Source organism: Schistocerca serialis, chromosome 1 (genome assembly GCF_023864345.2).
Source record: "Schistocerca serialis cubense isolate TAMUIC-IGC-003099 chromosome 1, iqSchSeri2.2, whole genome shotgun sequence".
Lineage (NCBI taxonomy): Eukaryota > Metazoa > Arthropoda > Insecta > Orthoptera > Acrididae > Schistocerca > Schistocerca serialis.
Window position 1 is genome coordinate 1175354340 of NC_064638.1, and position 26849 is coordinate 1175381188.

The window sequence follows — 26849 nt, forward strand, 5'->3', positions numbered from 1 at the left end:
CGGGTCTAATATTAATATTTGCACTAAATACATATATATCTTGTAATCTGACTTGTTCCACATCAAATCGATAAACTAATCGTGAAAATGATCTACTGAACATAACATAACTAAAACTAAAACTAGGGCACTGGAATGATACCAACTCAATAAAAAATTTGTTCTTTACCATTTTTATTATCAACTGAGCAGGAACTTTAGTTGCCAGCACAGCATGGTAGCACTACAAATCTGATGGAGTTGGGACAACTTAGTGATACAGATTTAATGGCGCCAGTTGGGCGCCGACGAGGTGCCGGTGTGGCGATGGATCCAGTCGACGTAGCTGGCGACCCGTGTGTAGATGCCGGGGTAGGGCGGCGTGGCGCACTCGTACCCCCATGACGTCAGACCCTGCAGCACGCCCCCGTGCAGCACTGGACCGCCAGAATCACCCTGCGGAAGCCATTCAAGGACATTAGGTTTCATTGGTGACATTTATGATCAGGAAAATACGTTTTCAAATATCGCTTTCTTCGAGCTAGGAAGGCTTAGCTCATTTTCAATGGTTTACCTTCTTAACAAAGGAAGTCAAATCTGTCTGCGGCGAACGGGCTGTAGTCTAGAGTACTTGCGAAATGCGACATGTGTTCAGATTAGATTAGATTAGTACTTGTTCCATAGATCATGAATACGACACTTCATAATGATGTGAAACGTGTCAGGTTAATAAAAGGTGTCTATACAAGATATTACATTAGACAAAATATTACATGATACTCAATATTTTTAATTTTTTTTTTTTTGTGGAGGTTGGGAAATTACCCACTTACTATATCCAAAAATTCATCTAATGCGTAGAAGGAGTTGCCATTAAGAAATTCTTTTAATTTCCTTTTAAATGCTATATGGGTATCTGTGAGACTTTTGATGCTATTAGGTAAGTGACCAAAGACTTTTGTGGCAGCATAATTTACCCCCTTCTGAGCCAAAGTTAGATTTAACCTTGAGTAGTGAAGATCATCCTTTCTCCTAGTGTTGTAGCCATGTACACTGCTATTACTTCTGAATTCGTTCGGATTGTTAATAACAAATTTCGTAAGTGAATATATATATTGTGAGGCTACAGTGAAGATCTCTAGCTCTTTAAATAAGCGTCTGCAAGATGATCTTGGATGAGCTCCAGCAATTATTCTGATTACACGCTTTTGTGCAATGAACACTCTTTTACTCAATGATGAGTTACCCCAGAATATGATGCAATACGAAATCAGAGAATGAAAATATGCGTTGTAAAATAATTTACTCAGATGTATATCGCCAAAATTTTCAATGACCCTAATAGCCTAAGTAGCTGAACGTTTCAGCAGATCCTCAGTGTGTTTTTTCCAGTTCAACCCCTCATCAATGCATACATCTAGAAATTTTGAATATTCTACCTTAGCTACCGATTTCTGATCGAAGTCTATATTTATTAATGGTGTCATTCCATTTACTGTGTGGAACTAAATATACGGCGTTTTGTCAAAGTTTAATGAGAGCCCATTTGCAGAGAACCACTTAATGATTTTCTGCTATCACGCGTGGTTGTGAACGTGAAAGCAAACAAGTTGCCGGTAATTAGCCTAAGTTGTCACGTTTAACGCCCCACTCCGATTGGTTTCTCCTCAATCATATCAGATGCCCCTGCTCCATGAGACAATGTGAAGAGCTTTTGAGGTTACAACACAAGACAGCGAGGCATAGTCAGCTTGTCGAAAGCTGTACATCACCTCCCTTAGTCTAAATACATTGATGGGCAAAAACATTAAGACCATTTGCTTAATAGCTTGTTTGTCCGTCTTTGGAACGAAATACATCACTGATTCTGCGTGTCAGGGATTCGACAGCTCGTTGGTAGGTATATGGACGTATGTGGCATTATGTGTCTGCGCACAGGTCATATAATTTGCGTAAATAACGAGCCGCTGATCTGAGTACGCAGTGATGGCTCCCTATAGCGAGCGACCCACTTTTTTACTGTGACTTCATTATTTCCATTCTGACGATACCATCCACAGTCAATAACTTTGTTGTTGCCCGATAAAGCGAACATATGCTGCGTGAGCAACATTATTAATCTGATTTCTAACCTACTTTGCAAGTGGTGGTATTGTTAGAACCCCAAGAGCTGACACGTTTTCACTGAACGACAGTCGAATCCCGAAGGTCCCGTGCCCACTGCAATCGTAACTGACGATGTCGTTGGGTCAACATGTGAAGATGTAGGGATGCTCTGCTGCATAGCTCCGTGTTCAATAACGTACGATGAACGGTGTGCTCCGAAACACTTGTGCGTGCACCAGCATTGTGCTCTTTCGGCAGAGATGCCACAGGTAATCGTCTATCCTACTTTACAGAGTAGAGAATCCTCCGAAACCCACGTTCTGTGGAGAGTCGAGGACGTCGAACCACTTACCGCCTGGTGATAGTTTCACTGTCCTTCCAGCTCTTTCCGTAGATGCACATGATGGTATCACGCGAATGTTCGACTGGCTTCACCGCTTTCGAGACACTCGTTCACTGGCTCTGAGTGATAATAAACAGCCCTTTGTTAAAGTCGATTGTCTCAATGGATTTGCAGCCCATATTTTCGCTAGGGTACCCCCTCCCCCTTCCCCCGTCCTCGTCTGCTCCATTTACATACCTTTTTTTTACCGCGTCACGTGACCGTAACGCCACCAGGCTGCATGCAACGTCACGGTGGGACGTGGTCGTAATGGTTTGGCTGATCAGTGTATTCGAACTTTTTTGCCCTCTCACGTTTAGAATTGGTTTCCAATGTCTTAATCCTAAGCATGACCTCTTGGCCACACTTTGTCATGCGGAATGTTTTTCTCAGTTCGCAAGAGTAATACGATTTCTTGGAATGACTGATCATCCAGTCATTTATCCAAGCTGGTCAGCGAACCACAGGGGGACACACCTATTCCAGAGATTATCTGTCGCATTACAGACAGCGTCTTAAACCTTTAAAAAATGGAGATACTATTCTAAATGACGTAGCTGAATCCAAAAAACTGAATATTCTTTAGTAGCCTTAAGGCTGTTCTAAAGCAACAGGTTTAAGATGTGGCACTGTTTCCTTTTCGGCCGGGGTTGCAGCGTAAAATACGTCATAACATGACATTTTGTAATGAATGACTCCAGACAAGCTGCAAATAGTTTAATCAGTAGTTCCTTGCTACATCATTGTTTCGGCTGTAGCGCCATTCTCGAGTAAACTTGTAGCTGTTACAGTGTTCTAAGGTTTTTACAAGTTGTACATTAAGGTCAATTTACATATTCTGTACATACGTCTAGCTGCAACAAACGCCCATACTGTATCAGTGAGCGAATTGTCGACTAGCTATTTGTTGCTAGATAGTTGCAAGTCACGTATTTTTTATTTTTTGAATTGTTTTGATGAAATACTTTTGACAGGTAAACTGACACTGGACATGGATTTCCGTCCACGCAATGTATCCCTCCCTAACCCCCTCCCCTCCCCCTGCAAATACCCCAATAGCCAATACACGATCAGACTAATGATTATAAAGAATCCGCCTCGATTGCAAACAGAAACCGGATGTTGACCAAGGTTTCGGCGCGGATAACCACGCCTTCTTCGGAACACACTAAAACTACAAACTTCCTAAAGAGGCATGGTCCAATATTAATAGACAACGCCCAAAAGGGCAAAAGACTGGCATAAAATGTAAAATAAACGGTACGTGTGTACCATGTCAATAGCAGTACTTGGCTCAAATGTCAGAAGCGTGCTTCCTCACCCCGGCCAACGTTCGGTGGGCCATGGGCTCTCAGGTAAACTGAGGTGGCGCCGGCAGCTAGGCTGTGAGAATGTCAGAAAGGAACGCGCATGCGCAAATTGAGAAATCTTCTTCCATGTGATTGGCATAAAATGTGTTACGAAAGTGATCCGATGAGCGGGTGAAAGTCGCAGGAAGTTAATGCGTGTGTATGTATAATGTCCTAGCTCGAGGACGATTTTATAGGCTTATGGAACGTGGATAGGCTGAAACTATATATGTGGGATCGCAAATTCTACGGATGGTCAAAACGCATGCACGCAGGATAGGCAAAATACCATCAGCTAGAAGCAGGCTAAAAATAAGGGGGATGAATAACCCATTTTTCAAGTATTTGGGGTCGGTGATTTTACTTGATGACTACGCTTGGATAAGCGTGTGATGTTACTATATTAAATTCTAAGCGCTATTGACCAAAAAAGGGTTAAATTAGTATGATAGGCTTAATGTAACTGCGTGAAAGGACGTACAACGTCGCCTTCATCGCCCTTAACATCTAATGACCGACAGAGGTCATTTTGAATAGTGCTATTGGATATGTACCTAAAGCTAAACTAGTTTCTTAAAATCAGATATTTGAGATACTGAACCATGAAGCTTCATCAAGTGAGGTCTGTGAACGCATATAGCGTGGAACAGACAAACTACCTTTATGTATTAATAGCTGTTGACGTGAAAGGCCAAATAATGTAACTGGCTTAATATACATGCGTAAAATTCTTTATAATCATTAAATTCATTCACGATTGCTGACGCGCTGCAATGTTAAAAGTCCTCACCATCAGAATGGTCAACAAAGCAGTATTCTATGTTCATTTAGATTATGACATTTTATCTTTAAGTAAAATGTATTTCTATGCATAAAAGACTGATGTTGAGGAAGCTTTCCAGAAATATGCAATATATTAAGTGAAACATGGGACAGTTAAATGCGACTGGTGGCAGAAAAATGGAAATAATTAACTTAGTGATCAATATCATAAACCTAGTAATTTGAGATGAGGAAATATTGGTCAGAATTAAATGTTTACTTTTTTAATCAGATAATGAACTTACACCTTACGACAACACCTTCAGCTCATATGACAGCGCGTTATCCTTGATGCCTGCATTACAGCGATTTGTCGCACTCACTCAAACGTCCCTGTCGTTTGTTGTACCAACGGCCAGGCAGCCGCGATCCTACCACCCAGTTCCGCTCAAGTTTCTACTCTGGTTTTTACACCAACGATTTCCCACACGAATAAATTCATAGAGATGAGAGTCAGTTACCGTTCTGGCATAGGAAAGTGCTTGTGGAGGTGAGGATTTCTGTTTTCTTCACTCTATGTGTTGAGAGAGCTAGAAAAATTGCTTGATCCTTCTTGGATCGATTTTTAACTCCAGAGAAGAATTGGAGGTTATCAATCCAGTCAGCTCATGTAAAATTGGTACAATGTCAAATACAGACTTCTCATCCGAATCGGCGGGTGACCATGCTTTTGGTGCCAAATAAGTTAATCGCTCCTGCTAACCCTACTTAAAGCGTGGACACGTCGACAGGACATTAAACGCTAATCTGCCTCACTGTCAGAATGACTAAGACAGCTTTAGTGTCGCAACCGTCTAACCCCTGCCTGGCCAACACTAGAGTTCAGACTAGCTGATCTTCTTTGAAATTTTTTGATATCTTCCGTCGATCCTATCTAATACGGATCCCATACTGCGAAGCAGCACTCCAGAAGAGAACGAAAAAGCGCAGAGTAGGCATTGTAGATTTGTTGCATCTTCTAAGAGTTCTGCCACTAAAACGCAGTATTTGATTCACATTCCCTACAGTATATGGTTGTTCCAGTTTAAATTGTTTTTAAGTGTTTTCCTAGTTACTTGAATCGACTGCTTTTCAATTTCTGTGTTGTAAGGCATAGCAGAAATTTAGCAAATTTTTATAGGACTCATTTGACGGACTTCACACTTTTTATCGTTCGAGGTCAAGTGACAGTTTCATGCAGATATCTTTTCCAAATCGTTTAGTGTTTACTTTTGATTTCTTAATGACTTTTCTAGGCAGTAAGCGACAGCATAATCAGCAAACAATCCAAGTGCGCTGCGCAGGCTGCATCCTAAACTGTTTATACGGATTAATATCAGTAGAGGTTCTATAAAGTTTTCTTGGGCAACATTAGACATCGCTTCGATTTCACTAGATAACTTCTCGTCAATTTCTATGAACCGTGACCTCTCTGACAGAAAATGAGGAATCCAGTCACGCAACGGTGCAAGGAGTCTGTATATGTGGCACCCGAATACGACAATAATATTAATGTAAACTAAAATGAACCTAGTATACGACTTTCTAAACGATGTATGTCTCTGATAGGCTTTATAATGCGGGTCGCTGACTATGCACGACAGCAGAGCCAAAGATACTGTTTCTGGCTCTGAGCACTATGGGACTCAACATCTGAGGTCATCAGTCCCCTAGAACTTAGAACTACTTAAACCTAACTAACCTAAGGACATCACAAACATCCATGCCCGAGGTAGGTTTCGAACCTGCGACCGTATCGGCCGCGCGGTTCCAGACTGTAGCGCCTAGAACCGCATACTACTGTTTCCGGTCTGAGATTACAGTGTTGGAGTAAGAGAGCACTGGGCACACAGTTGTAGGTAGCTGTCTGTGAGCGAAAGAGGATGGAGTAGGCGGTTTTTGTGGTGTGTTCTGTGAAGCCACCAACTGTTATATTAACGTAGGAATTACGAGAACAAAATGGCTCTGAGCACTATGGGACTTAACAACTGTGGTCATCAGTCCCCTAGAACTTGGAACTACTTAAACCTAACTAACCTAAGGACATAACACACATCCATGCCCAAGGCAGGATTCGAACCTGCGACCGTAGCAGTCGCGCGGTTCCGGACTGAGCGCCTAGAACCGCGAGACCACCGCGGCCGGCTTACGAGAACATGTAAGCAGAAGTCTTCATGCAAGGAAGGTAAAGATATTAAATAATCATGATTTTCGTTATGCTAGCCCGTTGGTATAGATAAGTTGGCTGATACTTTGTAATTTTGAGTAACACCAGAATGTACATAAACTGATTTGATAAAAGATAGTTAGCTATGTCACTTTTGTAATGTTCCTAAGATGTGTTAACACAGCTATAAGTCATTTGATGATTTGCGTTTATGCTGGTTTAGTGAGGTTAGATAATACTGGCTGTATAAATCTCATTGTTCGTGAATCAGTCAGTAAATATGATGGTTCAAATTGCTCTGAGCAGCATTATGGGACTTAACATCTGAGATCATCAGTCCCCTAGAACTTAGAACTACTTAAACCTAACTAACCTAAGGACATCACACAAATCCATGCCCGAAGCAGAATTCGAACCTGCGACCGTAGCGATCGCGTGGTTCCAGACTGAAGCGCCTAGAACCGCTCGGCCACACCGGCCGGCAGTAAATATGATGTACTTTTCTGACTAATATAACTTCAATTGTCAGATGTTTTTGAAAAGACAAACTTAACTTGCAATACAATTTTTGCTAAAATTCCCAGTGTTGGAAAATCACTACAATCAGTACCGCCTCCTTGTCCAGGTCATATGTTTTACAAAGAGGTTGCATTTTTCTTATATGTTTTCATTTCTCAGCCAAAAGATTTGCATGTGCATTTCAAGGTATTATGGCCTGCATTGCACAATGCTGAGCCTGTAGACAGTTTTTTCTTTTTTTTTTTTTTTTTTTTTTTTTAATGAGAGACTAGAATATAAAGTGGTCCACTGTTGCTGCTTAAGAGAAATTAATTTATTGTTATGTGCACAGGGACCAAGGTTATCAGTTTTGAACAGGGTCAGAGGATTCAATGCCTAAGGGGCTGAATGTGTTTTTGCAGTGACTGTATTTCTTTATTGGTATTGGGAGTTGCATTGCCCAATCAGTGGGTATAAAGTTTTTGCTAACAGTAACGCAGAGTAAGCACACCACTTACACGCTACACGATAACTCCAGTTTGGAATCCATTCTTCATTCAATATATCATTCAAGAATTTTCAACAACGTTACACATTCATTCAATGTAATCAAAAAAAGATGTATTTATTTAAAGAATGTTACAACTGAAACGATACTCCATAAGTAGGCAATGTGATTAGAAGCTGCATTTGAGGACTGGTGTAAAAAACCTTCTGAAAATCTAGAAACATAGAATCAGTTTTGTGGTATTAGGCATCAGTAGAACACCCACTCGTTTACTACAATTGGTAAAGGAACAGCAAGTTTCCGTCTGATGCTTCCAGCTGTCGTGCGAGATCTGGTCGGCCCAGTGGTACATTCCCACTGAGTGAACCACAGCTCCAATGGCTCTGTACCACGAGCGCCCTCTCTTTCCCCCCAATATAGGATGGCCGGCGGCAGCGACTCATCTCACTGGAGTCTCAACGCTACGACAGCTTCGTTCATACTTAGTACAGCGAGCTGCATCCTAGTTGCCCTTGTATGAGATGGACTCTGTTTCTTGCTGCACTAAGTAATGAGTCTTGATATGCTTGACGAAATAAGAGTTACGTAAATCTTCTGTTTACTGTGTTAACTTGTTCGCTTATCATTTCTACTCCTGCCAAGCTTTACTACGCCCGCAGTTGTCGAACCATTATGTACCCCATCTCTCCTTACCATTGTGTATGTAGCCATACACAAGAAGTTTGAGGTCACCTGTCGAAAGCATTTATTACTCTACGAGAACAAAAACCTAGTTGTACTGCGATACTTTCTGAATCGGTAGTGACTGTATCAATAGATCGAGTTCTTAGAGATACGAGGGTAATCCCAAAAGTAAGGTCTCCTATTTTTTTATAAGTACATAGGCCTGTTTATTTGTACAATAGTTTACATCAGTTTACAGCTTGAACATTTAGCTATTTTTCGACATAATCACCATTTCCGTCGATGAATTTTTGTAGACGCTGTGGCAGTTTTTGCATGCCCATGTCATACCAGCTCGCCGCCATGCTGTTCAGAAAGTTATGAATCTCTTCTCACCTCGTCGTCGGAGATGAATCGCTTTCCGGCAAAATGTTCTTTTAACCTAGAGAACAGGTGATAATCACTTGACGCCAAGTCAGGACTACAGGGTGGGTGTGTGATTATGTTCCACTGAAACTGTTGCGGGAGAGGAACGGTTTGCCGAGCGATGTGTGGGCGAGAGTTGTCACGGAGAATGTGTACGGCCTTGTTCAACATTCCTCTTCTTCGGTTTTGAATTGCCCGTTTGAGTTTTTTCAGAGTCTCACAGTACCTGTCAGCGTTAATTGTGGTCTCAGTGGGCATAAAGTCGACCAACAGTACCCCTTTCCGATCCCAAAAAACCGTTTTCATGACTTTACCGGCAGACTGTGTTTGTTTGAATTTCCGCGGCTTTGGCGAAGAAGGATGCCACCACTGGCGTGATTGTTGCTTGGTCTCAGGTGTAAAGTGGTATGCCCAGGTTTCGTCACCCGTTGACAATTGAGTTCAGAAAGTTGTCCCGTTCGGCCGCAAGGCCCTGAAGAAATGCGCGGGAAGCATGTCCTCAGTCAGCATCCGTGGCACCCATCTTGCGCACACCTTCCGGAAGTTCTATGTTTCCGTTAAAATACTGTGAGCGGTGCTTCGGGAATCCTCAGGAACCAACGTGTAGGGATCATCCAGGGTGATCCGCCGATCTTCACTCATCCTTTTCTCAACCTTCAACACTGTCTCCTCAGAAATTGACGATCTCCCGCTCCTTTGTTCGTCGTGAATTTCGGTCCAACCAACTGCAAAATCTCTACACCAGTTACGAACATTTTGGATGTCCATGCACGACTCTCCATACACTTCCGTCAATTGGCGATGGATTTCAATCGGCGCAGTGCCCTTTGCGTTCAAAAACCGAATAACTTCGCGCAATTCGCACTTGGCGGTAACATACAACGGGAGCTCCATTCTCGACGATTGCCAAGTCAAGACTGAACGCCTCAGCGCTGCGTGCGTATGTTTACTCAAAACAAATGGCTCTGAGCACTATGGGACTTAACATCTATGGTCATCAGTCCCCTAGAACTTAGAACTACTTAAACCTAACCAACCTAAGGACATCACACAACACCCAGTCATCACGAGGCAGAGAAAATCCCTGACCCCGCCGGGAATCGAACCCGGGAACCCGGGCGCGGGAAGCGAGAACGCTACCGCACGACCACGAGATGCGGACTACACACAATACGTGAAGCACTCTTCATAACAGTGTGACCAACTGCCACACAGACAGAGTTCTGTACTTACAAAAATAGGAGACCTTACTTTTGGGATTACCCTCGTAATTCATAATGATCGGAAACAGTATATGTTTCAAAGCCCTACTGCAGATCGACGTCAGTGATACGTATTGTAATTCAGCGGATTATTCCTCTTTCTTTTTTCGTGAACTAGTTGGTCTTGAGCACCATTCCAGTCATTATATACGGAGCTTTTGTCTACCGAGCGATTGTATATGAATCCTAAAAATGGGGATATTTCGTCAGCATACACAAAAGGAACCTTAACTGGTATACAGTCCAGGCTGAAGACTATAAAATAACTTAAGTTACTTCACTATATCCACTTCCAACTTAGTCATGTTAGCAACTGTTCTTCATTAGAATTCTGGGATTTTTCTGCATCTTCTTTGATGAAAGAATTTCGGCAAACCGTGTTTAGAAACTCTCTATTATTAGAGCTGTCATCATAATATTACCATAGTTACAATGCAGTGAAGGTATTTATTGTGTCTTGTCGTTGGTATATGTTACACACAACCGGAATATCTTTAAATTTTCTGCCAGATTTTGAGGCAGAGTTTCGTTTCGGTAACTATTAGACGCCTCTCGCATGAATGTGAGGATAGATTTAGGCCCATTATCTTCCTATGAAGGTGCTCAGATGAACTCTTGTCTTAATGATCTTAGATGGTTCTTGTGCACGATCGTAACTATTCCAGTCTGGGAGTACTGTTAATAGCAATTCCCAAACCAGACAGTCGTAAATCCAGAAGTGATACCCGTCCTTCAACCCATTCCTGTATATAAACAGCAACAGGAAAACTCTTATCTACAACCTGTGAAGAATGCTTCAGACTCCTTCCTTAACACACCATGTACGGTTTTTTCACCTTAAAACGGCCAGGATTTGGTCACTGCGACCAGCGGGGAATGTTCCTGCTGTAGCGAGAACAGTGCAACCTTCGTACCGATATCTCACGACGCCTGCTTCTTGCAGACTGTGTGTGTGTGTGTGTGTGTGTGTGTGTGTGTGTGTGTAGCACAGCGCTCAGACTGACGTGTCTCGTTAAGCTCAGCACACAACCCTTTTTGTCTACAGCCGACAGCGCCTTAATACTTACATGACAAGTACCGTAGTTCAGATCCTCGAAACGAGCAGCGCAGATCTGTGACGAGTAAATGGCGTATCCCATGTCACCCCAAATCGATGCACACACCTTTTGGTTCCATTTGTGTAAGTCCTCTTTCTGCAGATCGTCTGTACTTGGTCCTTGGTACTGCAAAATGAAGAGTTTGTCCTTAGAACCTCACTGTAAAGACACCATGATACCATTCAACTATCGAAATTTAGAAAATTGCATCTTTAAGGAATCAAAATAACTCATCTGAAACGAGCAAATAGTCTTAATGTAAATAGAAGAAAGATGGTACAATTACATCACTCATTTAAATCTGATACCAGTAATCGGGGAAGTGTTATACATACATCATTGCAAGGTCACATATTCACGTAGGGAGTTGCAAGCAAAATTTATTAGAAATAACTGGTTATGGATTGGTGAAAAATTAGTGTATACAGACCGCACAAGTAAGTCCTCTCAATATTTATGTCATTAAAGGAGCATGCTTTTCGCTAGAATAATAAGTACTGAGAAAACTCTAAGCTAATGTGACCTTTCAGCCTCCAGCTATAACCTCAAGCCTTACGGGCTAGGTGAAAAACGACATATCTCTACACAAGGCAGTAAGATACAAACACATGATTCCGTGTGAATGTGGCAGATTATTATACAAGTGAAACCAAAAACACTCTAGGTAATGGGTTCTATAGCACCAGCACCACCTTGGCCGCCTTAAAAGTAAAAAATCAGAAACTACACAACATTGCTTTACTGCGGGTCATTCGATGGACTGTAATAAAGCGGAAACTTTCGCGAATTCATCAGTGAGGAATCGATTGCTAACTCGACAGCTGGAATACTTCTTTAATCTGGCCGGTGATTTCCTGTTAGACACGATACGAAATATTATGAAAAATCCATATGCTAGGTAATCGACATTTCTCTGCAAGTTCAGAGAATTAGGATGATCGATTTGATATCGACACTGTGAGCTTTCATACAGAGGTCACTTCAACATTCTACCGACTTACACGCATCACCAGAATTAATACTCCGAATTCCAATACCGACAATCTGTATCTTATTGAGCAAGCAGTAAAGGAAACAAAAGAAAAATTCGGAGTAGGAATTAAAATCCATGAAGAAGAAATAAAAACTTTGAGGTTCACCGATGACATAGTAATTCTGTCAGAGACAGCAAAGGACCTGGAAGAGCAGCTGAAGGGAATGAACAGTGTCTTGAAAGGAGGATATAGCATGAACATCAAGAAAAGCAAAACGAGGGTAATGGAATGTAGTCGAATTAAATCGGGTGATGCTGCGGGAATTAGATTAGGAAATGAGACACTTAAAGTAGTAAAGGAGTTTTGCTATTTGGGGAGAAAAATAACTGATGATGGTAGACGTAGAGAGGATATAACATGTAGACTGGCAATGACAAGGAAAGCGTTTCTGAAGAAGAGAAATTTGTTTACATCGAGTATAATTTAAGCGTCAGGAAGTCGTTTCTGAAACTATTTGTATGGAGTGTAGCCATGTATGGAAGTGAAAGGTGGACGATAAATAGTTTAGACAAGAAGAGAATAGAAGCTTTCGAAATGTGGAGCTACAAAAGAATGCTGAAGATTTGATGGGTAGATCACATAACAAATGAGGAGGTATTGAATAGAGAAATTTGTGGCACAACTTGACTAGAAGAAGGGATCGGTTGGTAGGACACGTTCTGGGGCATCAAGGTATCACCAATTTAGTATTGGAGGGCAGCGTGGAGGGTAAAAATTGTAGAGGGAGACCAAGAGACGAAGACACTAAGCAGATTCAGAAGGATGTAGGCTGCAGTAGGTACTGGGAGATGAAGAAGCTTGCACAGGATAGAGTATCATGGAGAGCTGCATCAAACCAGTCTCTGTACTGAAGACCACAACAACAACAAATCTTTTTCTGTTAGAAGAATTTATGACTGCTACAGATACTCTGCCGAACAAAGTCGATGATAGGATTTCAATGAAAAATTTCTTTTTGCAGCCAATAAAAGTGTATTTAATATTGGACTTCGACCTTCAAAAAATAATAATTGGTATAGATTTCTAATGTCGGATGTTAATGAAATGTGGCCGTATTTCCTTCTCTCATGGCGTCTAATGCACTGTGTATCATAAAATAACATGTGATGTAGATACTTGCTATTCAGATGACACTAAATGCGTCAGAATTGATGAACTAGTTTTCCAAAAGGTAACATCAGATATTCACCATCCCTAAAATTACGGACACAAATTCTTTAGGTCTCTCGTTATGTCACTCAGTTGTATTTTTGCTAACTTATTCATTAATTCAGATACACAAAGAGTAACAAGCAAGAAGGGACCTTAAAAAAGTAAGTTATAGATTATTATGATAGGCCAAGTATCTTTTCTTCAAGCCCACACTACACCTCAAAGCGACAGAGATATACATATTCATTAAGTTCTGTAAGAAAACGATCGGATCGCTATATCAATGATTCAGCTTCTCGACGATAGAAATCCGCACCTAGGTCACCGAGCTATCCGAGAACCGCTTTATGAACGTCTTCATCGTTGAAAAATCTCCAACCGTTGCAAATCAGTTCGTCGACTGGAATGTAGTCCAGAACTGCACGTTGAATCTGTTTGCAATTTAGAAGTTTTCCCCTAAACAACCGTACGGTCCGCGAGCTTCCATTTTGCAGAAGTTTCCAGCTGCCGCGTCCATTCAGTAACACAGCGTGATGCCCCAACCATCTGTATTGCAGCCCTTCCAAAGTTCCAAAACTTCTAATTAATGTATACTGATCGTGCTTAAAATTTAGAAAAATTTCTGAAGCAAGCTTTCGACAGTTTCAATACAGTGTTAGTGAAGCTTCTCAGAAGTAGGGAAGGGTGGGCCCGGCGGAGGGTGCGGGCAGTGAATCTTCAACGCTCCTAAATTTGACATTGACCAAAAACGCTATATGTTGGATGTTTCCAACTGCAAAAATATTATCCACCAGGCCAATTTGATATGTACCGGCAGTGTGGGTCATGGAGCTTACAGCTTGGCGTCCCTGTGGCTCTAGAGCCCAATAATATATCAGCTACAGGCCAATTTATTATGAACCGGCAGTGTGGGTCATGGAGTTCAAGTCTGTAACTTTACAGTTTGGCGTCCCTGTGGCTCTAGGAATCAACAATATTTCATCGACAAATGAGGAAGATTTAAATCAGCGTGCGTTTGGTGGCTCAATCACCACCAAACTAGTCTCTTTCTGCGACGTTTCTCTCATTGCGATGGCGCCCACAAGAATGTGTAACGAGAATCATTCTACAAACTGTAGCGGATCAGCCTTATTATTTGTTTATTAGCAGAGGTCAAAAGTGCGTGTAGGCGCCGATTATCAGGCTGCAGCACCGACAGCTCTGTGTCCCTGAGGTCAGTTAAGTAGCAGGCGTCGACTAGAAATCAGTGGCGGCAGTCGAATGTACGAGTGTTGAGCGCGTCGCCCTAGACGCTGGCGGACTCTCGGCAATAGGCATACTGTGGCAATTGGCACGTTTTTATTTAGAGCGGATAGAAAGAGGAATCGTGTGAATAGTACATGAGGAAATGTTACAGCCACCGCCCCAGTCATTACTGGATATTTAAAAAGAAACTCGAAGGAATAATCCGAACGGGAAAAAATTCGGTAGATGTGACGTACTTGTACCGACCAACGAATTATTACAGTATCATAAAAACTGGACGATTTATTCAAGAAAAAGAGCTTCGCAAATCGAGTAAGTCAATAACGCGTTGGTCCATCTGTTGCCGTAATGCGAGGTGATATTCGACTTGGCATTGATTGATAGGATTGTTGGATGTCCTCCTGAGGAATATCGTGGCGAATTCTGCCCAGTTGGTGACTTAGATCGTCAAAATCCCGAGCTGGTTGGAGGGCCTTGCCCATAATGCTCCTAACGTCCTCAACTGAGGAGACATATGGCGACGTTGCTGGGTGTGGCGAGCACGAAGACAAGTAGTAGAAATGATATTCTACGCCCCGTCTTGTTGCAAGCCATGCTGGGCTTACGTTTCAGCAAGACAACGCCGGCACACTATGAGAGTTTCTACTGATCCTCATCGTGCTTACAAAAGCCTACTTTGGTCACCAGGGTCGCCAGATCTCTCCAAAGTAGATAACGTGTGGAGTATTACGGACAAGTCCCTCCAAACAGCTCGGCATTTTGACGATCTAAGGTACCAACTGGACAGAATTCGGCAAGATATCCCTCAGGAGAACGTCCAAGAACTCTACCTACCAGTGCCAAGCCGAATGACTGCTTGCAAAAGAGCCAGATGTTGTTCAATGCGTTGTTGATTTGCTCAATTTGTAAAGCTCTTTCTCTATAGTAAATGATCCAATTTTTCTGAAACTGTAATCATTTATTTGTCTATATGTTGCCATCACTTCTAGTGATTCCAACCCCGCTCGGATAATTCCTTCGTGGTGCGTCTTTTTTGTTTCTTTTTTCCTTATAGTGTACATGCGTGCATGTCTAATCAGAGAGCCGTGTGACTGCTACTATTTCAGTTTTGGGTGCGTCGACATTAACCGTTATTTGTTTTTGTACCTTATATTTGGGCCTAAAAAATTACACTTCTCAGAATATTAGAACTCCACACCGCCGTTCAGTCCAATGGAACCTATATGGACTGAAGTTCGGAACTTCCAGCTGTTCTTCGTTCTCTTCTCCTTTCTCTAATGAAGGAAGCGAAAAACAAGCCTCACGCTTGCAACAGCGAGGTGTAAGGGAAGGACTTCCAGACGTATTAGTATCCAGTTCTGTAATATCATTGTAAAATCTCTCTTCGCAAGCTGATGATCTTTACACATTAGCCAAGATCAAAAATTAAGTTTAGGCTCCATTCTTCATTCCAGTGAATATTTGCGGCGAAATCTATCGGGAATGTTACAAAACTGAAGCAAGATTTTTTTGCTGAAGAATAGATTTCTCCATTAATTCATTATTCTCTCCCCATATCCAAGCCTCCACATGACTTTCTGTACTACCGCGGATAGAGTACACATTGCTGGACGTGTGGCACGTGGACCACACGCTCCTAAATTACAAAACAAAGTTTTTTCGGAAACTGCATCTCCTGAGGATGATGGGACTTCCGATTAGGCTCAAGTTTTTAATACTGCCACTGAACCCCGTTTTGCAAAGTTGTGATGATGGCTGTAGACGAAACGGCGTAACAAACAAAAAAATACATTAAACTGACTGTTTTCTCCACTAAATAACATGTCCTGTGTCTCGGACTGTAAACTTCGCCAAACGTATTACATTTTACCCACTGTCCGAGCAAGCGGAGATGAGACATTACGTTTCTAATGCAACATTTTTTCGTCACCTTAAAATTACTGCCCAATTCGGAAAAGAAAGTAGCCACCATTTCCCACACAAACAGCACCACTCCGGCTTGTGAGAAAATCTTGTCATTTACAGTAACTGCTCAGATTTTCGTTTTGTAATTTCCTATTTTTCAAGTTTAGTTCAACTGCAAAGCAGCTACTGAGGAAAGAAACATTTAACGGCGCAACGACGACGGGCTCTTTAGACTTGGAGCCGACTGGGGAAGAAATTGGCCGTGTTCCTATGAAACGAACCATTCCAGCCCTTGCATCAAGCCAATTGAGTAAAAAAAAGGAAAAACTAAAATTACTGGTCGGAAGGAGACTTCAACATGCGTTCCTCCGCTTCGAGGACCAGTTTTCTTTTTTTCTTTTCTTTTTAAGCGGAGTATTTTCCTTGTGCTGTTTAAGACATTTTATAGTTAATCCGTATAATTAATTTAAGTATAAGGACAAAAGTAACTGAGAATCTGAAACTTTGTCCTTGTAAAGCACAGAGACCCTTTATTTTCATAAATTTGAAACTGTTTAACTAAAACTCTTTCTCAAAAATGAGGATTCTAGAGCTGAATATGGACTGAAGTTCAGAATTCCCAGCTGTTCTTCGTTCTCTTCTTCTTTTTCTAATGAAGGAAGCAAAAATCAAGCCTCATTCGCCTAAACGTTGATCTTCTGTCCGGTACGCTTGGCAAGATATTTTCAATTATACGGTCGTCGGCTTCTAGTTAGTGAATGATAAAATCTTAGAGAACAATTTATTTAATTTTATACAGGGAAGGATCGCAGTGGGCAACAGTCGAATATTTTCTGTATCCAGAAAGGCCCGTACAGGACCTGCAACATACGGTCGTGCATTATCCTGCTCAAATGTAGGGTTTCGCAGGGATCGAATGAAGGGTAGAGCCACGGGTCCTAACACATCTGAAATATAACGTCCACTGTTCAAAAGGCCGTCATTGCGAACAAGAGGTGACCGAGACGTGTAACCAATGGCACCCCATACCATCACGCCGGGTGATACGCCAGTATGGCGACGACGAATACACGCTTCCAATGTGCGTTCACGCGATGTTGCCAAAGACAGATGCGACCACCATGATACTGTAAACAGAACCTGGATTCATCCGAAAAAATGACGTTTTGCCATTCGTTCACCCAGGTTCATCGTTGAATACATCATCGCAGGCGCTCCTGTCTGTGATGCAGCGTCAAGGGTAACCACAGTCATGGTCTCCGAGCTGATAGTCCATGCGGCTGCAAACGTCGTCGAACTGTTCGTGCAGATGGTTGTTGTCTTGCAAGGGTCCCCATCTGTTGACTCAGGGATCGAGACGTGGCTGCACGATCCGTGACAGCCATGCGGACAAGATGCCTGTCATCTCGACTGCTAGTGATACGAGGCCGTTGGGATCCAGCACGGCGTTCCGTATTACCCTCCTGAACACACCGATTCCATATTTTGCTAACAGTCATTGGATCTCGACCAACGCGAGCAGCAAAGTCGCGATTCGATAAACCGCAGTCGTGACAGGCTACAATCCGACCGTTATCAAAGTCGGAAACGTGATGGTACGCATTTCTCCTCCTTACACGAGGCATCACAACAGCGTTTCACCAGGCAACGCCGGTCAACTGCTGTTTGTGTATGAGAAATCGGTTGGAAACTTTCCTCATGTCAGCACGTTGTAAGTGTCGTCACTGGCGCCAATCTTGTGTGAATGCTCTGAAAAGCTAATCATTTGCATATCCCAGTATCTTCTTCCTGTCGGTTAAATTTCGCGTCTGTAGCACGTCATCTTCGTGGTGTAGTAATTTTAATGGCCAGTAGTGTACACTCTTACCACATGCCTCATGTTCTATAGCCAACACATTGTATGACAGTTTCCATGACTGCAGAAGGAGAACAGGCACGTCAGTGACCTGACGGAAAGTTCATAATTTAAAAAGGAAAAGGGGGGGGGGGGGGGGACGAGGGAGATTTGAACACGAGTCTTCCACCTTGAAGACCAATACCGTGACCTCACAGCCACGACGCCGAGTTTCTGCCATTTCGCTCGATATTGTACATCTTAAGCTTGGACTGTATACCGTTTCTGTTTTCCTTCTTTTTGCACAGTTCACTACACTTTTTAGTGTTCTCATGCTTGATCTGTGTTCAGTTTTTGGTGGGCTATCCACTAAGCCATCTTACCACTAAACCTGAGAGGGGTGCGATGGGGAGTTCCCCTTGTTAGGTGTTGGAAAGAGTCGCCAGTCGGACTGGAGAATGTCTTGTAGGTGACGAGCACATGTTGCCGTACGGCGGAGGAACACCAGCCTATTCCCCTTCCATTGCCGTCTGAAAAGCTGGTTACAACAGGTACACTTGTCTGAAGTTGATCTACCAGAAGGCACCGTTGGCATGATGTTTGCAAACACATCGTGCAGCATACGTACAGCACGCTATTTTAGTACAGTATTATGAACGTTTCCTCGCATTTTTGGCAAGTTTTTATCTGACATCTTAACTGTTAAACAATCTAGCATAGTGAGACAAATAGCTGACTTACCAAGATGACAAACATTTTGTAAAAAAACAACTTGAAACAGAAGCGTATGAAAATGTATTAAAATAGATACTAGCACTGCACAAAGTGAGAATTAAAAAACTGAAAAACGAAATGTCAGTTCTTGACGAACTGATATTTGAAGGTAGGTAGACAGTTCTTACCCAGAGACTTCCCCATCCGATCACTGTGACGTTGGCGCCATCTGGAACCTCCTCCCCCTGCGCTGGCAGCTGTACTGGCGCCACCGTGACCCCATCAATTGGAAAGGCTGGTGATACCTGCACAAGCGGAACAATAGTAGTGTAACTGCTGAAATTAAAGCCCCTGAGTAACTGGGGAACACAGTGTCAAAGGAAATAGTGCCACTCAAAACTGATAAAGAAAACATTCATTGTAAAAGTTGGTCTGGGCCTTTACATCAGCAAATTCTCTGCCTTGTAATTTACTTTGGGATTGGCTTGTATCAACTTTAACTATGATGTGGTAGTTCAGTGCTGCATGAGGACTGTCGTCTTTTCCTTGAAACTAGTGGCTTGAGTTGAATACTTACATGCAGTATGCACATGGTCGACTTACAGATCCAGATACTCTAGCTTTTCAGCATCCCATGGGTGGGTGATGCATCAAATTGGCTCTCCAAAAGGCTGCTTACACTTTGTAGAGGACACAGGTGAGAGCTCCTGAGTTGGTATGTCATAGGATTCCCACGATATGGAAATTTCCAGTACAACTCCATGTAAACAGCAATAACAAGAGGCCTTGTCACCTGCCTTAATGTAGCGCAAAGTAGAAATAAGCAACGGCTGAGGGGGAAGGAAGGAAGATTATGGTTAACATCCCATGTATGGAGAGGTTAGTTAGAGGTTGTTCACCATAAGCGGAGGAAGTGGAGGCACTCCCAACAAGAATATCGTTTCTGGAAAAAGAAAAGTAAATTCCGTGTCGATTGGAGGAAACTATGAGTGTGAAATAATTTTTTGAAAGTGCATAGACTCGTGACTGGAGATCGTAACCACTCTTTGACGGCCTTAAGCCGTAGTTTTAACAAAAATAACCTTTAATTAGTTTAACTGAAATATTTAAGTATTACTCACAAAAAAGGAATACAATATAATCCTAAGAATGCTAAGAGAGTAAGGGAGTAAGAACACTAGTCTAGATTAGAATTAGTTTGTTCGTATTAACCTATAAGTAATAGAGAGCATAGTGTCTCGCTCTCACTATGTAAAGATCTGTTCTGTAAGAACCTAGTCCGTTAGCACTAATCGCTTCGATGTGATATATAATTGTCAACTGAAAGCTGAAACAATGGATATACTCGTAAAATATCTAGTAGAAAGCGTCGGATGCTCTTTAAGGCTATTCGCAGGTGATGCAGTTGTCTATACCGAAGTGGCAACGCCAGAAGATAGAAAGAAGTTGCAGAAAGACCTGCAGAGAATTAATGAATGGTGCAGACTTTGGCAGTTGACCCTGAACGCAAATAAATGTAACATACTGCGCATACATAGGAAAAGAAATCTACTACTGTACAGCTACACTATTGATGACAAACAGCTAGAGACAGCTCAAATGGTTCAAATGGCTCTGAGCACTATGAGACTTAACTTCTGAGCTCATCAGTCCCCTAGAACTTAGAACTACTTAACCCTAACTAACCTAAGGACATCAGACACATCAATGCCCGAGGCAGGATTCGAACCTGCGACTGTAGCGGTCGTGCGGTTCCAGACTGTAGTGCCTAGAACCACTCGGCCACACCAGCCGGCAGCTAGAGACAGCGTCGGCCGTAAAATATCTAGGCGTAACTATCCAGAGCGACATTAATTGGAATGACCATATAAAACAGATTGTGGGAAAAGCAGACACCAGACTCAGATTCATCGGAAGAATCTTAAGGGAATTTAACACATCCACGAAAGAAGGGGCTTATAAGAAACTTGTGCTCTCGAGTCTTGAGTACTGTTCATCTATCTGGGATCACTACCAGGTAGGACTGATAGAGGCGATAGAGCAGATCCAACGACGAGCGGCGCGTTTCGTCACGGGATCGTTTAGCTGGCGAGAGAGCGTTACGAAGATGATAAACAAACTCCACTAGCTGACGTTACAAAAGAGGCGTTGTGTATCACGGAGAGATTTACTATCGAAATTTCGGGACAGCACTTTTCAGCAGGAGTCGGACAACATATTACTTTTCCCACATACATCTCGCGTATTGACTACGAGGAGAAAATTGGAGATATTAGATCCAGTACAGAGGCTTACCGACAATCATTCTTCCCACGCACTATTCGCGAGTGGAACACGGTTGGAGTGATCAGATAGTGGTACCGAAAGTACCCTCCACCACACACCATTAGGTAGGTTGCGAAGTATGATGTAGAAGTAGATGTAGATATCAGTATTGTTGAAATTGTGTGTTACTCAATTTATTCCATTGATTATAAAGATCTCGAGTTTTTCCCAAACTGGATAAATCAGCTAAAGAAACAGGAACCATTATTTTGGGAGATAGTTAAAAGAGACTGAAATTATTAATGGGTAAAGAATGCGGACAGCTAACAGCATTGTTATGATAAAACTTGATGTTCTTTTTCTGAAATTTTAACGTAGCGAACATTTCACTAAGCGATAGTCCATTGTTCAATAACCGGCCACTATTAACTATCAGCCTAGCATCTCTGGTCGCTGTAGAAAGCAAGAATTGATATCATTTTTTGCTTCGAAAAAGTAGTTTTAAAATATAAACAATGTACATTTCAGTTTTCTAGGCCCAAGATAAAACCAGATAATGAAAGACATTTTTTATCTGTGCTTAATTTTTGACAGAGAAAAAAATCAACGACGTTTAGTTCACAGTAAAAGTAAATTATATTTAACCTTGATCCTGGATACTTTTGCCTTCTTTCACGTCCCTGAGATGCATCGATGAAATGTACTGCTAAAATTTTCACGGGAAAAAAGCCACGTAAGCACTTTCTTTCTGTCTTTCTTAGGGCCTGTGTCCCGCTGCAACGCGGGGTCCACCGTGTTACTATTGATTTGGCAGTGTTAGTTTCAGAGGTTGGCCGGATTCCCTTCCTGCCGCCACCCCGAACCCCCTGGGACGGAATTAGTGTACCCCAAGTGTCTGCGTCTAGTATAAGCCATGGAATAGTTCGAACGTTTTCAAATGTCTGCGAGTCGTGTAACTTAGGCGGAACGTGGGGACCAGCCCGGTATTCACCTAGTGGGATGTGGAAAACTGCCTAAAAAACACATCCAGGCAAGGACACAGAGCCTAGTGCGACTGTGTCCTCGATGGCGCAGTCGGATAGAGCGTCTGCCGTGTAAGCAGGAGATCCCGGGTTCGAGTCCCGCTCAGTGCACACGTTTTCAACTGTCCCCATTGATGTTTATCAACGCCTGCAAGCAGCTAATGGTCTGGATTTTATTGTGATTTCATTCTTCGAGAGCTGCAAGATCACCAATGGCATCTGTTCTTTCAGACATGTCCGAAAGAACGGATACCATTTTCATATAGATAAGGCTTACCGGCCAATGGTCTTCTTCAGCTCGGATGTACTCACATAGATCAATCATTTACGGGTTTCGGTAGATTGACTGCAGCGAGTAATGAGTATAGTGAGCAGGGCCACTACAAATGTAGTGTGTGGACAATAAGTTGCAAGTGTGGGTCTCATAGGCAGCATGCCAGAGATAAGTCCCTGCAGTCGCACTCTTCTTTGTGTCCTCAATGGCTCAGTTGGATAGAGCGTCTGCCATGTAAGCAGGATATCCTCCATTCGAGTCCCGGTTGGGGCACACATTTTCAACTGACCCCGTTGATAGTTATCAACGCCTGCAAGCAGCTACTGGTGTGGATTTCATTGTAATTTCTATGAAACACAATGTCTTCCGAGACCTAGCAAAACTCCGGACTTGAATTTTGCCACCCCATTATAGTCTATGTTAGACAACAATATAGATCCATTACTATCCCAAACATCTGTTGCGTAACTGAAATGTTTCTTTGGTAGAAGCGGTGTAAAACGACGATAACAACTAATGGTGACTGTTTCTCAAAGCCGGCCGCGGTGGTCTAGCGGTTCTAGGCGCTCAGTCCGGAACCGCGGGACTGCTACGATCGCAGGTTCGAATCCTGCCTCGGGCATGGATGTGTGTGATGTCCTTAGGTTAGTTACGTTTACGTAGTTCTAAGTTCTAGGGGACTGATGACCACAGATGTTAAGTCCCATAGTGCTCAGAGCCATTTGAACCATTTTTGAACTGTTTCTCAAGGTGGTCATAAGGATGTGTTGGATACCAAGAGTGATTTGCACCAAATCACGTGAACTTTGATATTATTTTTCTCGAACTCTGTAAACACTACGTACATAACGACTAACCGTAGTATAGGAGAAAATACAGATACTTTACAGTATAAAAATATACCCAAAATTATATACTGGAATAAAAGAAAGGTATGTATCGCTGATAGGATAAGGTATGTCCGAATCATGTTTGTAATGTATTCTAAAATTTCTATAGCCACAGATCGATTGGAGAAAGCACACAATAACGCTAAAGATTAATTAAACAAATTTAAAACTAAATGGTTGTTAGTTGCTGTAAGCCAGTGAAATATGAAATTATTCTACTACGCAATGACGGAAAAGAAATGAGGGAATGAATTGTCGCGGTAAATGATCAGATATTCCAGCACCTGTGTACAACGACCTACAGTTATCATTTGTCAGGAGAAAACACATTAAACGCTAAAACAAAAATTTTTGCTTAATGGAAAAGCCGACACTACCTACTTTATTTCTAAAATTTAGGTATATATCAAATCTTCTGTAAGGGTCTTGAAATGGGGGAATTCTGTCGGATTTAGGGACGTATAGACGTATATGCTGTCACTGTACCTGGCTTAATTCATTCGGAAAATTTCAAGAAATGTTAATTTACAAGTGTACTTGAGAACATCGTTCAATGTCCCATGTACTGTTTCCGTGAGCACTGTGAAGATAACACTGGAAAAAGCGGCAGCACAGAATCACAAAGGAAATCATAGCGCAAGCAGACGAGTCGTATATGACCCATTAACACTCTCAAGGCGGGGTGGGGGAGGGGGTACTTCATGCTGACATTGAAAACATTGTTCTCCAGTCATTTATTATATATTTTAACATTCTGAAAAAGTATTTATTGCTTTTAATGATTTGGTATATGAGATTCCGTAAGTGATTTAAATTTTTCATTAACACTTACCCGAAAAATTTAAGTAATAGTAGTGAATGTGACTTTTCGCCTAGCCATATTTTCAGGTTCGGGACCATTGTCACACGACTATATGTATTTAAAAAGTATGTTCTGAATAAAACTCAACGATGGTTAAGGAAATTTGTACCTTTCCAAATTTTTTGCTGTAGTGGTAAAGTATCAAAACGGTTCAAATGGGTCTGAGCACTATGAGACTTAACTTCTGAGGTCATCAGTCCCCTAGAATTTAGAACTACTTAAACCTAACTAACCTAAGGACATCACACACATCCATGCCCGAGGCAGGATTCGAACCTGCGACCGTAGCAGTCGCACGATTCAAGACTGTAGCGCCTAGAACCGCTCGGCCACACCGGCCAGCCCATAAAGTATCGCTCACCTCAGTATACACGTTATGGGAAATACGTTGGTATTGCTAAGATTATTCTAAAAGATATGTTCTGGCTCTGGACTCTACTTAGACATCAGTAACTACTTAGAAAGTATGTTACTGATAAAATTTAACAGCAATAAAGGAAAATTTTTGGGGAAGAATTATCCTTTTCTCAACCCCCCCCCCCCCCCTCCCCTCGCATTACACATTATGGAAATGCGTTGGTATTGCTAGGTTTAAGAGTGATACCAGCTGCGATTAATACCTCAAAAATGCGGATTGAAATCAACGTTCATTTTACTGACATAATGCAGAACGGAATTGTGTAGCAGAGATAAGGAACTTTCTCTGGATTCCAGGCCTCCAACAAAACAAAGGAGTACTTGGAACACCCTGCAAAGGGGGCGCAATGCGTATCACGTCCACATCCATTTCTGTATTTAGTACATCCGGCCAAATACCTCAACTTACAGTGAGGTCAAATAACATATGGCAAAAAATGTGAGAACAATAGCGACGGCTCAGTCGCTGCCAGTACTGTAATCTGGTACTTGCACCTTCAAGAAGATCGCTCTTTAGGGAATGGACGGGGACCTATCACCGAGAGGCTTTCCACAGACACATCGACACTATGGGTGGCAAAGATTATACGCCAGGATGTGATTTGCATCAAAGCCACAACACCATGACCACCTTTGGAACGCAATACAGTAGCGATGTTGTGTGGTGTGGATTACACAAGTCCTTGGTAGGTCACCGGAGTTACGTGGCATCGGGTCCAGTCACAGGTCACGCAATTCCCAGAAATTACGAGACTGTTGGCGCAGACCTGCCTCCAATAACGTCCCAGATGTGTTCCATCAGGTTCATACCAAGGGGATTTGCTTGCCAAGATCTTAACATGAGTTCACTATCTTGCCCCTGAAACCGCTGTAGCATTGCCCTTGTTATCCTGCTGAAAGATGCCACCACTGTCGGGGAAAGCATTGAGCATGAAAGGATGCACCTTGTCCATAATAATGTTCACCTAGTCCACAGCTATTACGGTGTCCTCGATCACTACTGTAAGGTGTCCAGATTTTACGGACCTTACATGAAGTTGATCCATAACAACAGTACGATACTGTATGAGTTCCTCAGAAAATATATTTATATTACATCAACAAAAGGCAATTGCAGTAATCTCATGTATCAAAAACTAACAAAACAATATCTACCAATATATGGACAGGGGCGTGAATAAACGTGTTTAAGCGAAATGCAATTTGGAGATGAAGTACGCAGCTCCTGTCTGGGGATATGCAGCCCCTACACGACTGCGCCGCCAGCAGATCATACAGAAAAAAGTACTACGCATCATTAGCAATGCTCCATGCTACACACGCACCATGGATCTTCACAATAAATACCGTCTTGAAACCCACAAGGAGCTATTCAATAAACACGCCACACGACTCGAGACACTGGAACAATCCTTTCATCCTCACTCTGGGAAACTATGATCGCAATCATAGGTGGAAGCATAAGCAGCCAAAGACACTACTAGCTAGGGCATAGCCACCTATGGTAAACTAACATACACCAACAAGCGACAAACGCCGGTAAGCCCCTGCATGTCAGCAACACTGACTGACAATTAACAGCTGCTACTGGAGCCTACCAACAGGCCACAGCAGAGACACCGACGAGCTCGCCCACTGACGCACAAACAATTCGCCAACATCACCCTACACTGTGCATCAGATATATGAACTATCAGACACAAAACGATGATAAACCTAATTGTAACAGGTTGTTGAAGCTGTACGAGAGCCCAACACCAGCACCCAGTGGCAGCCACCGAGCAACACCAGCGCACAACGCGCAAGGTATCGACATGCATGACACCCACAACTAACAAAGCCTACCCTTGCACGACCTATCGCAGACAGCAAGACATCCGCTACTGCTCTTACCACCCAACCTAACTATCGCAGCGGTTTTTTTCAATTGGCAATTTTTTTCCTCTGCCCTTTAAACAGCCACCCTTCGTTAGACTTTGACCCAATCTATCTCCAGA

At 42.4% G+C, this 26849-nt stretch overlaps 1 protein-coding gene across 1 annotated transcript in view; it reads right to left on the reverse strand.

Moving 5' to 3' along the window:
* Positions 1-264: 264 nt before the first annotated feature.
* Positions 265-26849, reverse strand: part of LOC126456375 (trypsin-like) — a 63347-nt gene continuing 36762 nt past the window's right edge. The window contains exons 5-6 of the mRNA XM_050092132.1: positions 19311-19427; positions 265-435 (exon numbers count right to left, since the gene is read on the reverse strand). Coding sequence (XP_049948089.1) covers positions 265-435; positions 19311-19427 — 288 coding nt within the window. The remainder of the gene's footprint in view (positions 436-19310; positions 19428-26849) is intronic.